This window comes from Chionomys nivalis, chromosome 6 (assembly GCF_950005125.1).
Source record: "Chionomys nivalis chromosome 6, mChiNiv1.1, whole genome shotgun sequence".
Taxonomy (NCBI): Eukaryota; Metazoa; Chordata; class Mammalia; order Rodentia; family Cricetidae; genus Chionomys; species Chionomys nivalis.
Genome location: NC_080091.1, coordinates 14403312 through 14417560, shown reverse-complemented (window position 1 = coordinate 14417560; position 14249 = coordinate 14403312). Strand labels below are relative to the sequence as shown.

General features: G+C 38.8%; 1 protein-coding gene across 9 annotated transcripts in view; it reads left to right on the top strand.

Moving 5' to 3' along the window:
• Ccdc88a (coiled-coil domain containing 88A) overlaps positions 1-14249 on the top strand; it is a 157076-nt gene that overhangs the window by 33336 nt on the left and 109491 nt on the right. For all 9 annotated transcript variants that reach the window (XR_009057257.1, XM_057772008.1, XM_057772009.1 and 6 more), the window contains exon 3: positions 9395-9503. Coding sequence is in view for 8 of the 9 variants with exons in the window: in XM_057772008.1 (XP_057627991.1) it covers positions 9395-9503 (109 nt within the window). In the remaining variant the exon portion in view is untranslated. The remainder of the gene's footprint in view (positions 1-9394; positions 9504-14249) is intronic.

The window sequence follows — 14249 nt, the reverse complement described above, 5'->3', positions numbered from 1 at the left end:
GCTGCAGTCTCTGTGAGCCCCCATGAGCCCTGCTTGGTTGCTTCTGTGGGCTGTTTTCTCCTGGTATCTTTGAACCCTCTGACTCCTATAAACTCCCACCCTCACTCCCATATTTGGAAGATTCCCTTGCCAAATGCTTGTTTGTGGGTCTCAGTATCTATTCCCATCTGCTGCCGGAGGAAGCCTCTCTGATGATGATTTGGTTTAGGCACTAATCCATGAGTATAGCAGAATATCATTAGAAATCATTTTATTGCCTTTTTTTTTTTTTTTTTTGTCAGTTGTGTTTGGTTATACCCTAGGTCTCTGGGTAATCCAGCTTCCTGATCCTGGACATCTGGGTAGTGTCTACATAGTCTCCCTCTCATGGCTTGTGCCTCAAGTTATACCAGTCATTTGTTGACCACTCCCTCAAGTTCTGAGCATCTTGTGGGCAGGACAGGTTGTGGGTCATAAGTTTTGTGGGTAGGTTGGTGTCCCAGTTCCACCACTGGGAACCTTGCCTGGTTACAGATGGCCTGTTCAGGTTCCATATCCTCCTTCACAAGGAGTCCTCACTAGGGTCACCCTCATAGGTTCTAGGAAATTCTGCTGTACTAGGTTTCTGCATTACCTGCAAATGCCAGTCATCTCCCCATACTCTCTTTCTCTGTTCCTCCCTCCCTCCCCCACCTGATTCCTCTAGTTCCCATCCCCACCTGCCCCCAGTGCACTCACAAAATCTATTCTATTACCCCTTCCCAGGGAGAACCATGATCCCCAGACCTCTCTTCTTTATCTAAGTTCTCTGGGTCTGTGGATAGTAATGGGTTACCCTTTAATAATAGCTAATTCCACTTATAAGTGAGTACATATCATGTTTGTCTTTCTGGGTCTGGGTTGCCTCTCTCAGGATGACTTTTTTCTAGTTCCAACCATTTGCCTGCACATTTCATGATGTCACTTTTTGACATCTGAGCAATATTCCATTGTGTAAATGTACCACATTTTCATTATTTGTTCTTCAGTTGAGGAATAACTAAGTTGTTTCCAGTTTCTGGCTATTATAAACGCTCCTAAGCACATAATTGAGCAAGTGCTCTTGTGGTAGCTTCTTTTGGGTATTTGCTCAGTAGTGGTATAGCTGGATCTTGAAATATATGGATTCCCAGTTTTCTGAGGAACCACCTCATTGATTTCCATAGTGACCATACAAGTTTGCACTTCCACCAGCAATGGAAGAGTGTTCCCCTTGCTGCACAACCTTGCTAGTGTTAGCTGTCACTTGTGCTTTTCATCTTAGTCATTCTGACAGGTGTAAGATGGAATCTCAAGATAATTTTGATTTACATTTCCCTGATGGCTAAGGATGTTGAACATTACCTAAGTGTTTCACAGTTATTAGAGATTTCTCTAACAAGAATTCTCTGTTTAACTCTGTACCCCCTTTTATTATTTTTAAACTGGGTTGTTTGGTTTGTTGGTATCTAGTTTCTTGAGTTCCTTATGTATTTTGGATATTAGCCCTCTGTCAGATGTGGAGTTGGTGAAGATTTTGTCCCATTCTGTAGGCTACCATTTTTATCTTATTGAAGGTGTCCTTTGCCTTACAGAAGCTTTTCAGTTTTGTGAGGTCCTTTCATTAATTGTTGATCTTAGTGCCTGCACTATCATCAGTGTTCTGTTTAGGAAGTTGTGTTCCGTGCTGATACCTTCCAGGCTATTCCCTAATTTTTTTTTTCTGTCCAGTTTAGTGTGTCTCATTTAATATTGAGGTACATGATCCACTTAGTCTTGAATTTTTTGCAGGGTAATAAATATGGGTCTATTTGCATTCTTTTACATGCAGACATCCAATTAGACTATTTGTTGAAAATGCTTTGGCCTCTTTATCAAAAATCAGGTGACCTTGTGGTGATGCACAGATTAATAGAGATGGGTTGATTTAGGATTTAAGATCTAGCTAGAAATAAGCTTAAGCTATTGACCAAACAGCATTGCAATTAAAACAAACAAACAAAAAACAACAACAAAAACAAAAAACAAAAAATCAGGTGTCCATATGTGCATGAATGTATGTCTGGGTCTTTGATTGGATTCCATTGATCAACATTCTGTTTCTTTTATGTTGATATCCCGTGGTTTTTATTACTATAGCTCTGTAGTACAATTTGAAGTCAGGTATAGTGATACCCCTGGACGTTCTTTTACTGTTCAGGATTGTTTTTGCTATCCTGGAGTTTGTGTTTTTCCAAATAAAGTTGAGCATTGTTCTTTCAAGGTCTGTAAAGAATTGTGTTGGAATTTTGATGGTGATTGAATGGAATCTGTAGATTGCTTTTGGTAGGATGGCCATTTTTACTGTGTTGATTCTACCAATCCATGAGTGTGGGAGATCTTTCTGTTTTCTGATATCCTATTTAGTTTTTTTTTTTCTTCAAATCCTTGAAGTTCTTGTCATATGGGTCTTTCTCTAGGTTAGAGTTAGACTAAGGTATTTTATATTGTTTTTGGCTATTGTGAAGGGTGTTGTTTCCCTGATTTCTTTCTCAGTCTTTCTGTCATCTGTTTATAGGAGGGATACTGATTTTCTTTTGAGTTAATCTTGTGTCCAGCCACATCACGGAAGGTGTTTATCAGCGATAGAAGTTCCCTAGTAGAATTTTTGAGGTTGCTTATGTATACTATCCTATCTTCTGCAAATTGTGATACTTTGACTTCTTCCTTTCTAATTTGTATCCCCTTGATCTTCTTCAACTATCTTATTCCTCTAGATAGAACTTCCAGAACTATACTGAATAGATCTGGAGAGAGTGGACAGAATTGTCATGTCCTTGATTTTAGTGGAATTGCTTTGAGTTTCTCTTCATTAGATTTGATGTTGTCTATAGGGTTCCTGTAAATTGCCTTTATTATGTTGAGGTATGTCCTTTGTATTCTTACTCTCTTCAAGAGTTTTATCATGAAGGGATACTGGATTTTGTCAGAGGCATTTTTGGCATCTAGTAAGATGATCATTTGGGTTTTTTTCTTTAAGTTTGTTTAGATGGTGGATTATATTGACAGATTTTCATTTATTGAATCATCCCTGCATCTCTGAAATGAAGCCTACTTGATCAGGGTAGATAATCTTTTGGATTTATTCTTGGATTCAGTTTGCGAATATTTCATTGAGTATTTTTGCATCTGTATTCATGAGAGAAAATGGTCTGTAATTCTGTTTTTTTTTAATCTTTTTGTGGTTTGGTTATGGGGTGACTGTGACCTCATAAAATGAATCTGGCAATGTTCCTTCTCTTTCTGTTTTGTGGAATAATTTAAAGAGTATTGGCATTAACTCTTCTTTTCACACTGGAACTATCAGGCCCTGAACTTTTTTGTTGGGCTTTTTTTTTTTTTTTTTTTAAATGACTGCTTCTATATATTAGGGGTTATAGATCTATTTAAGTTGTTTATCTGGTCTTGATTTTACTTTGGTAAGTGGTATCTATTGAGAAAATTGTTCATTTTTTTTAGATTTTCCAATTTTGTGGAGTACAGGTTTTTGAAGTATGACCTGATGGTTCTTTGCATTTCCTCCGTGTCTGTTGTTATGGTCCTCTTTTCATTTCTGATTTTGTTAGTTTGGATATTCTCTTCATCTTTTAGTTAGTTGGGTATAGTAATCTGGACCGGCATCTGTGGTCCTTTAGAGCCTGCAGGGCATCTGTCCAGGCCATTCTAGCTTTTAGAGTTCGCATTGAGAAATCAGGTATAATTCTAATAGGTTTGCCTTTATATGTTACTTGTCCTTTTTCCCTTTCAACTTTTAATATTCTTTTTCTGTTCTGTATGTTTGGTGTTTTATTATGTGGCAAGGTGTCTTTCTTTTCTGGTCCAATCTTTTTGGTGTTCTTGTTCTTTTATAGGTCATGTCTGTTCTTCTCTTCTTAAATCTCCGTCTTCTGTTCGTCTTAGTCTTCTGTTCGTCTTCTTCGTCTTCTTCAGTGGCGACTCGAGGGAAAGGAGGACGCAAGACACAACAAAGCTCGGCGCGCGAGGTTTATTGCGTGCAGGAGAGAAGGGAATGAGAGAGAACAGACGGCGGTTCAGCCTTTTAAAGGGTCCCCCACGTGCGTGCGTCAAGCGCCACGTTCTGCGCCTGCGCAGCCTTTGCGTGGAACGCTAGGGGCTCCTGGGAAATGTAGTTCCCCAGGCGAGCCACGCTCAGGGGCCTTCTGGGGAATAACAATGTCCATCTTTAGGATAGAGAAATTTTCTTCTATGATTTTGTTGAAAGTATTTTCTGGGCCTTTGAATTGGAATTTTTCTTCTATTCTGATTACTCTTTTTTTTTTTTTTTAAGGTTTGTTTGTTTATTATGTATACAGTGTTCTGCCTATATATATCCCTACAGGCCAGAAGAGGGCACCAGATTTCATTACAGATGGTTGTGAGCCACCATGTGGTTGCTGGGAATTGAACTCAGGACCTCTGGAAGAAAAGTCAGTGCTCTTAACCTTTGAGCCATCTCTCCAGCTCCTATTTCTATTACTCGTATGTGTAGTGTTTTCATAGTGTCCCAGATTTCTTGGATGTTTGTGTCAGGGTTTTTTATATTATTATTATTTAATGGTTTCTTTGACCAATGTATATATTTCTTCTGTCATATCTTCAACACCTGAGATTACTTTTCCCTCTCTTGTATTCTGTTGGCGATGCTTGCATCTGTATTTCCTGTTAGCTTACCTAGGTTTTCCATCTCCAGGATTCCCTCAGTTTGTTTTCTTTATTGTTTCTCTTTCTGTTTTCAGGTCTTGAATGGTTTAATGCATTTCCTCAACAGTATGTTTAGATTTCTTTAAAGGATTTTTTCATTTGCTATTAAGGATCTCATCATCTTCATAAAATTGGTTTTAAGGTAGTTTTCTTGTGTTTCACCTCTGTTGAAATATTATGTGCTTGCTGGTAATGACTGGGCAACTGGATTTGGGGTCTAGGTGCTGATTTCTGAGTTTGTCTTTGTTGGATAACTGATTTGTTCCTTGGTCTCTGTTTCCTCTCTGGTCTTCTGACTAGAGTCGCCTGTGGTTGAGCTGTACCCATGTTGGGGACTGGACTTCGGATGACTGGATTTGTGGGTCAGAATATGGCTACAAGGAGGGGAGGGGTAGTTGAGGGTAGGCTGGATGGGCACTTAGAGAGTGGGGGCAGTCTGCCAATGGGTGGTCTCCTTGGAGTTCTGGTAACTGGCATGGAAAGGAGGCTTTTGCTGGATTTGTGGAATGGGGTATGTGGGGTTGTTGATTTTTGAAGAGATGTTTTTGTGATGGCTGTATATGTTACTAGTGTTTTATATGAAGATCTGCCTATCTGAAGTTTGTTGGTTGATTCTTTCCAGCACAGCTGAGTAGAATAAGCATGCTTCTGTGCTTCATGTTTCCTTTGCCTCATGAGTCCTAGCAGTGTTCATTGTTGCTTAAAGCTTAGCTGTAGAATTAGTGTTGGTTGTAGGGAGAGGTGGTTGGAGGTGATGTCAGTTTGGAAGAGAGGAGCACAGTCCTATAGGCCTGAGGCAGTGGGCCATGGTAGCGTGGGGATTTACACTGAGGGCAGTGTTTGTGTTTTCTGATCTTCAGAGCCTATAGTTGGTAAGGTTTGTGGAAGTGTGCATTGAAGTAGAGGATTCCTTGGCTTCTTTACTTCACAAGCCAGGGTGTGTGTGGAGTGTTATGTGTGTGTGCCAGTTAAGCAGAGTGGATCATGTCCTGTTGCTTCCCTTCAGTGGCAGAGGTGTGAACTGGAGGTGGATTACATGTTGGGCTTTTTTGACTACCCAGGCTACTTTGGAGAGGAGATAACAGGGAAATTGGGTCTCTTTGGGGGTTCTTAATCTTACTAATGAAAAAAAATTAAGAGTTTACTTAAATGGAAGCTCAAGAACAATTTTATTAGAACCAAACCCCCTGCCCCCAGCAGACAAGGGTAAAACCTAATAGAGGAAGGAAAGAAAAAGGCCATATCAATTTAAGTGGGTATAGAGGGTCACATGGTAGACTTCTGAGAAAGACTAAGGAAGCCCACAATGTTGGGAGGAAGGCCCAAATTCTTAAGGAGAGCATGCTTAGAAAAAAGGTATTAGAAAAGAAATAAGCACTTTGCTAAATAATCCAGGACAACCTTACAGGTCTGTTCTCCATAAGTAATTACACTTGGTGGGGATTCTGGGAAGAAAATGTTTAATCTCTCATGAAATGACTAAATTATTCCACTTATTTCTTTAGCCTGCCTTCCCAAAGATAATAAATAACGAGGTTCAGATAGAGTGTTAGACCTCTACCTAGGCCAGAGAGTCTATTCTCTTAACTAGGAGTTTTTCTATTCTGATATCCTAGTAATCAAGCAATGTTTCACCTTCCTAGCTGGAATGCGTGTCACTGAGTGGTGAAGGTGTTGTCTAGAAGCAGAAGGCTGTCCATCTCTTTTTTTCTCTGGGGCAGATCTAGTGGGCAGTTGAAGTTTGCACCAGAAGGAAGGGTATGAACCTTACCTTTTCCTGTCTTTAGTCTGTGCTGGCTTGGATGGGAAGTGTGTGCCATGTTTATATTTTGTTTTAGATTTTTTATTGTTTTTATTGAACTATACATTTTTCTTCACTCTCATCCCTTCCTCCCGTCTTCCTTTCAACCCTTTCCCATGATCTCCACGTGCCCAATCTACTTAGGAGATCTTATTTTTTTTCTCCTTCCTATGTAGATCCATGTATGTCTCTCTTAAGGTCCTCTTTGTTATCTAGTTTCTCTGGGGTGGTAGCCTGTAGGCTGGTTTTTCTTTTCTTTATGTCCAAAAGCCACTCATGAGTAAATACATATTACATTTGTCTTTCTGGGTCTGGGTTACCTCACTCAATATGTTTTTTTCTATTTCTGTCCATTTGCCTGTAAATAGCAAGATGTCATTATTTTTTACTGCTATGTAGTACTCCATTGTGTAAATGAACCACATTTTCTTTATTCATTCTTTGGCTGAGGGACATCTAGGTTGTTTCCAGATTCTGGCTATTACAAATAATGCTGCTATGAACATAGTTGAGCACATGCCCTTGTGGTATGATTGAGCATCTTTTAGGTATGTATCCAACAGCAGTATTGTTGAGTCTTGAGGTAGATTGTTTCCTAATTTTCTGAGAAATTGCCTTACTGATATCCAAAGGGGCTGTACCAGTATGCACTCCCACCAGCAATGCAGAAGTGTTCCCCTTTACCCCACATCTCTCCAGCGTAAGCTGTCATCAGTGTTTTTGATCCTGGCCATTCTGACAGGTGTAAAATGGACTCTCAGAGTTGTTTTGATTTGCATTTCTCTGATGGCTAAGGATGTTAACAGTTCCTTAAGTGTCTTTCAGTAATTTTAGATTCCTCTGTTGAGAGTTCTCTGTTTAGGTCTGTACTCCTTTTTTTTTTTTTATTGGATTATTTGTTCTTTTGATGTCACATTTCTTGAGTTCTTTGTATATTTTGGAGATCAGTTCTCTGTCCAATGTAGAGTTGGTGAAGATCTTTTCCCATTCTGTAAGCTGCCATTTGTTTGTCTTGTTGAATGTGTCCTTTGCCTTACAGAAGCTTCTCAGTTTCAGAAGGTCCCATATATAAATTGTTTCTCTCAGTGTCTGTGCTACTGGGGTATATTTAGGGAGTAGTCTTTTGTGCCAGTGTGTTCAAGTGTACTTCCCACTTTCTCTTCTGTGAGGTTCAGTGTGGCTGGCTTTATGTTGATGTCATTGATCTATTTGGACTTGAGTTTTGTGCATGGTGATAGATATGGGTCTATTTTCATTCTTCTACATGTTGATATCCAGTTATATTCATTTGTTGAATATGCTTTATTTTTTCTGTTTTATTTGTCGAAAATCAGGTGTTCGTAGGTGTGTGGATTGATATCTGGGTCTTAAGTTCGGTTCCATTGGTCCTCCTGTCTGTTTTTATGCCAGTACCAAGCTGTTTTCAGTACTGTAGCTCTGTAGCAGAGTTTGACGTCAGAGATGATCAAAGTTCTTTTATTGTACAATCCTATACAGGATTGCTTTGGCTATCTTGGATTTTTTGTTGTTGTTTTTCCATATGAAGTTGAGAATATTGTGATTTTGAGGTGTGTGAAGAATTTTCCTGGGATTATGTTTATATTTATTTTTGTCTTGCCTCCTCCACCTACGGTATTGGAGATTGACTGTCAGACCTCAACATTGTACTCTACAGTTCTTCCACACTCCAAGGCTTATAGTGGCTGTTTTAAAATAACTATCTGATACTTCTTTTTCTCATTCATTTCTTTTTTTAAATCTTTTTATTGAGCTATATATTTTTCTCCGCTCCCCTCTCTTCCTCTTCCCTCCCTTTTTATCCTCTCCCATGGTCTTCACGCTCCCAAGAGTGTTTTGAATGATTGTTTCCATTTTCTTGCCAGGTCATGGATTGCTTTTCATTTGTTGTATTTAGTAATTATTTTATTGTATGCTGGATATTAGGGTCATTATATTTTGTGCCAGCAACTGTTCAGCAGCAGGCTACTTTATATTGTAGACTTAGCCCTTCAATGGGTTATCAATATTGTTCTCCATGTTGTCTTGTTTGCTCTTAATAAACTAGATCAAAGCTTATGTTCTGGCCAGAACCTTCTGCTCTTCGATCACACCCCTTGTTTTTAATATGGATGGATGTTTTGCCTGCATGCATGTCTTTGTACCATGCGTGTCCCTGGTACTCAAAGAGGCCAGAAAAAGGCATGGAATCCTCTGTGACTGGAATTACTGAGAGTTGTGAGCTACCACTGGGTGCTGAGAATCAAACCCTGGTTCTCTGGAAGAACAGCCAGTGCTTCTAACCTCTGAACCATCTCTCCAGTCCCAGTACCAATTTTCAGTTTTTCATTCTTAACCATATCATGAGTTTCTACTATAATTTTTTCTTCTTTAAAATATGTATCCCTTTGGTTTTATTCAATTTCCAAAATTTACACAAGGTTAAAGCACCAACTTTTGTCATCTGCTTCATTTTTTAATTTCTGGGATGTTTCTTGATGAAATGTAATTCACATTAGAGTATTAGATAAATAACCACTCGGAATAATAACCTATATTTTGAATTCTTTGTGTAAGTAGACTTATTTTAAGAGGATGGAATTAGGAGGTTATTTCTTCCAAGAATAAAAAGTGACATGACAATTAAGGACATCTGGTTTTGGTTTCAGATATATTTTGCCACCAATTAAGGAATATTGTATGTATTGATATTAGAAGCACAGAATATGTAAGAAAGCAATAATTTGTTTCATATCACTTATTAGCACAAATGGATGCATAATTTTTAAAAGAAACTATTGTATTTTATATCTTGTTTCAATATAATTAAAAAGGTGTCCCCCCCCCAATTTCTTTCAGTAATCCTAAATCGGAGAGTCAGAGAGTAAATAAAAAAGTCAACAATGATGCTTCACTTAGAATTCATAATCTATCCATTTTGGTGAAACAGATAAAATTTTATTATCAGGTAAGTGGCTGTTTTCTTTTAAATTAGTATTTTGTACACATTTATATTTTTAAAATAATTATTAAGAACTTTCATAAATGTGATAGTTTGGTGGCCTACATGAGTTACATTTTTGATGTATGCTTTTTTTACACTAAGTTGGATACATATTTCAGTTGTTAATTTTTTTTAAATATCTGGATATTTTGCCTGCATGTATGCCTGTGTACCCTGTGCATGCCTAGTGAGTATGGAGGCCAGAAGGAGACAGAGCCCCTGGAACTGGAGTAACAGATGGTTGTGAACCACCATGTGGGTGCTGTGAAATGAGCCAGAATACTCAGAAAGAGCAGTGCTCTTAACATCTGAGCCATTTCTCCAGCTCCAAACCTTAATTCTTAATGCCACTAATGTATCACTTAAGATTGGTGTATTTGCTTTACACAAACTTTTGTTTCATAACCAGTATTTAAATGTTTATCTTAGTATGCTTTGTTCTGTTTCATGTATGAGTTATGGAGAAGTGTGCTTTTAAAACATACAAAGTTTTTTATGTAATTAAATTCTTTGTTGTTCAGAAAGTTTAGTTTATATGCTTCTGAGTTTTTGACCTTTTTTTTTCTTTTTGGAGGGCAGGTTGATTCGGTTCGGTTTTTTGTTTGTTTGTTTGTTTGAGACAGTCTTTCTTTGTAGCCATGGCTGTTCTGGAACTTGCTTTATAGACCAGGATGGCTCTGAATTCAGAGATCTGCCTGCCTCTGCCTCCTGAGTGCAGGGGCTAAAGGCGTGGCTATCAAGCCTGGCTCCAAATTTGAGTTGAATATATAAACTCACTCAGACAAAAACAGACACCTCTCGACATGGGACTTAAACCTACAACCCTGGGATTAAGAGTCCCATGTTCAGGACAGGAAAGAGATGTCCCCCACCATCAATACCTGAGGCAGGTGGGAGAGCTGGCTCTGAGAGAATAAGGGCATAAGAGCTGCCCCTGCGTCTCACATAGACAGCACAATAGAGCCAGCCCCATTGGAAGAGGTTTGAGTGAGATGGAAGAGCTGTGCCCATTACTCATCTGTCATGTGGCAACATGGGTGGGGGAGAAATACCCCACTCTATCCATCAATGCATGAGGCAAGAGGAAGAGCTGACCCTGAGGTCATATAACTGGAGAGTACAGCACTCAGGAGAGTGACCCCTATGCCACAGTTGGTCATCACAGTAGAGCTACCCTGAAGGTGTAGGTGTGGGAGAACTAATTCTGAGGACATGAAAACAGGAGAGTTCTCCTGGACCAAGGGCCCAGCCCCTCGGTCATCACTGCAAGGGGTGGACTAGCCAAGGCAATACAGGAGAGATCACCCTGGTGATGAGGGCAACTGAAAAGTAGCAGGTTGACCAACCCTGTAACTACCCTGGCCCAGAACCAGGGTTATGTGTTGGCCCACCCCAACATCCACCCCTTCTGTGATCTGCTGGAGCACGTGAAGGGACCCAAAGCTTCAGGATCTCCACAACACAGGGCAACATCAGGATAATCAAGAGGAGTCCCAGTGAGGCCCAATATTTGATAGTGTAGCAGAAACCAGAGGCCTCAAACCAGACCTCTTTGCAATAAACATTTGCAAGTAAAGATATATGGATAAACAGGTTTTACTGTATGACTTACTATGTCACATTACAGCTTCCATAACACGATTTGTCCTTTTTTTTCTCCTAAGTTTTATTTTATTTTATTTGGTGTGGGGGGGTTGCAAGGACAGAGGGCAGATATGAAGGGACAGGGAAATAAATGTGATGGAGATGCATGATGTGAAAGACACAAAGAATAGATAAAAAGAACGTTAAAAGAGTTCCATGCTTTACCAACTGAGGTAGATGGGCAAGTGACTTTTCTTTATAATTACCTAGTATAGCTTTATTGATTTCTCTCTTGAGCTTTTGACTATTGAGAAAGAAGAGTTGAAGTGCTACTTTAAGCTGAAGAATTTACCAAGTTTTCCTTTATATAATTTGAAGCATTATTAGTAGGTGCAGATGAACATAAAATTGTTTTGGAGAATGATGACAGAGGTTTCTTTCCCACCCGGTTCCGCAGCCATTCAGTTCTAAAGAAACACACAGAGGCTTACATTAATTATAAACTGATTGGCCTATTAGCTCAGGCTTCTTAATAACTAATCTTATATCCGAAAATTCTTGTCTGTGTTAGCCATGTGGCTTGGTACCTTTTATCAGTGAGGCATTCTCATCTTGCTTCCTCTGTGTCTGGGGATGACTGCAGACTCAGCCTTTCGTCTTCCCAGAATTCTCCTATTCTGGTCGCCCTGCCTATACTTCCTTCCTGGTTGCACACCTATACTTCCTGCTTGACTACTGGCCAGTCAGCGTTTTATTAAACCAATACAAATGACAAATCTTTTCAGATTTGTTCTGAAAAGACCATTGTTTCATAGCAGAGAACTGGATCATTGTGTCTGCAATTCTCCCTGATTATTGGTTGAAGTATTCTGAGGAAAATCTTTTATTTCTTGTTTCACAATTTCATGTACGTATATACAGTGTGTCTTAATTATATCCAATCACCCTCATTTGCTATGCCCTCCCACTCCTCCTGGAACCCCTCCCCCACCAAGTCCTTTTAGTGCTGCCTGCTGGGTGACTGATCTTGCTGGCAGCCTGTTCCTAAGTACAGTAGTGATGTCATGTCCAGAAGACTGCATTGGAGACCCTCTGGCTCTTAGGTTCTTTCTGCTCTTTCTTTCTCGGTGTTCTTGAAATTAATATTTTTATATGAAATTTGTTTCTTATCCACTCTGAAAATACTTAAGTGCTCATCATACTTAACAAAGGCCAAAGTTAGCCTGTATCTGTGTCCTTTTGTAAAATAGTGCTAATAACCATGGAATAGATTAAATAATCGTTATGACTTTTAAACTCTTCTTGATTTGTATTTTTTCTCTAAAGATTTATTTATTATGTGAGTGTTTGTCTGAATATATGTATGTGCACCATGTGTGTGGGCAGGAGCCTACAGAAGCCAGAAGAGGGTGTGTTATCCTCTGGAACTGTAGTTACAGGTAGTTGTGAACTGCCATGTGGGTGCTGGAAATGAAATTTCTGCAAAAACGGCAAGTCATCTTAACCACTGAGCCATCTCTTCAGCGTCTCTATTTTCTTCCAATTTGACAAAATATTTTTCAAATCAAACCAGTGTTTCTTTTCTTTTTTGAGACAAGGTTTCTCTGTAGCTTTGGTGCCTATCCTGGAACTAGCTCTTGTAAACCAGGCTGGCCTCGAATTCATAGAGATCCGCCTGCCTCTGCCTCCCGAGTGCTGGGATTAAAGGCGTGCTCCACCACAGCCCGGCTAAACCAGTGTTTCTTTAAACCAAGCTGCAGATTTCTTTTCTCCCATGTGAGTGTTCAATGTGATCAGAAGAGGAGGGTCAGATCATTTGGAACTGGTGGTACTGATGGTTGTAAATACCATGTGAGTAATGGGAATCAAATGTAGGTCTCTGTAAAAGCAACAAGTACTTTTTAACTACTGAGCCATCTCTTCAGTCCTTTTTAATTTTTAAGACTTTAGTTTATGTGTATGCATGTTTTGCCTATATTTATGCCTGTGTAGCACTTGTGTGCAGTGCTTATGGGTATCAGAAAAGTGCATCATGTCCCTTGGAACTAGAGTTACAGAAGGTTGTTAATTGCCATGCGGGTCCTCTGCAAGAGCAGCAAACAGTCTTAACCACTGAGCCATCTGTCTCTTCAGCCCCTACAATTGTATATTCTTGACTAATTATCTTATAGTTTGTTGATAGTAAAGATCGTTCTCTCTTCTGATTGCTTTTGACTTGATATCAACTCTTTTCAGAATTACATATTGCTATTCTTCATTGTCTCAGCTTTCACTTAATTCTCTTTTTACTTTCATTCTTTTTTGTTGATAGAAAACAGTAGGATTTTCTTAATTCAGTAAGTTATTTTTGTGTGTATTTGCTGTAATGTGTAGTGAGTATCACTGTCCTGTGCTGTATTACTGTCCTGTGTCCTCAGCCCTGGAATGCATCTTTTAATTTAGTTAGGACTGTCTACATTTAGTTATATTACTGACTTATTTGCTGACTTCTGTAAACTTGCTTTCCTCTTTGGAAAAGAAAAGAAAAGACATCATTCTTTCTCTCTTGTTTACCTTAGAGGTTTGGTGTTTTACTGAGTTGGACATATTTTATTTTTTCCTTTTTGTCATCTGTTTCTCTCTTCTAAGTTTTATTCTTTCCTAATCTAAAAATTGTGACTTTTCTTTCCCCCTTTAACTACGTTAATTATCTTCTGCAGTGCTGGTTTAGTAGTTATGCATTACTTTAGTCTGTGCTGCACTTACAACATTTTTATTCTCTGTTGATTTTAAAAGAGTCTGCTAGAATTTTATCAACACATGAAAACACCAAACCAAAAACAAATTGGAACAATGGAAAGAACATATTTAAAACATCCAGAAAAAAAACAGCATGGACATATATCTACCCATCATTAACTGTGCATGTACTTGGAATAAAACCTGGAGTCAAAATAGTAACAACAGCTGGATGGAGATAAAAAGAACTATTTGTTCATCAGGAAAGAAACAATTCAAGAGTAAAATATAGTTTGAACTTAGGGCGTCAATGAACATACTTTATAGAAAAAGGAAACAAAGATGAATAGAATATAAAATATTTATATTAACAAAATGAAATTTAGGTCAAAAGCATAAAATGTGACA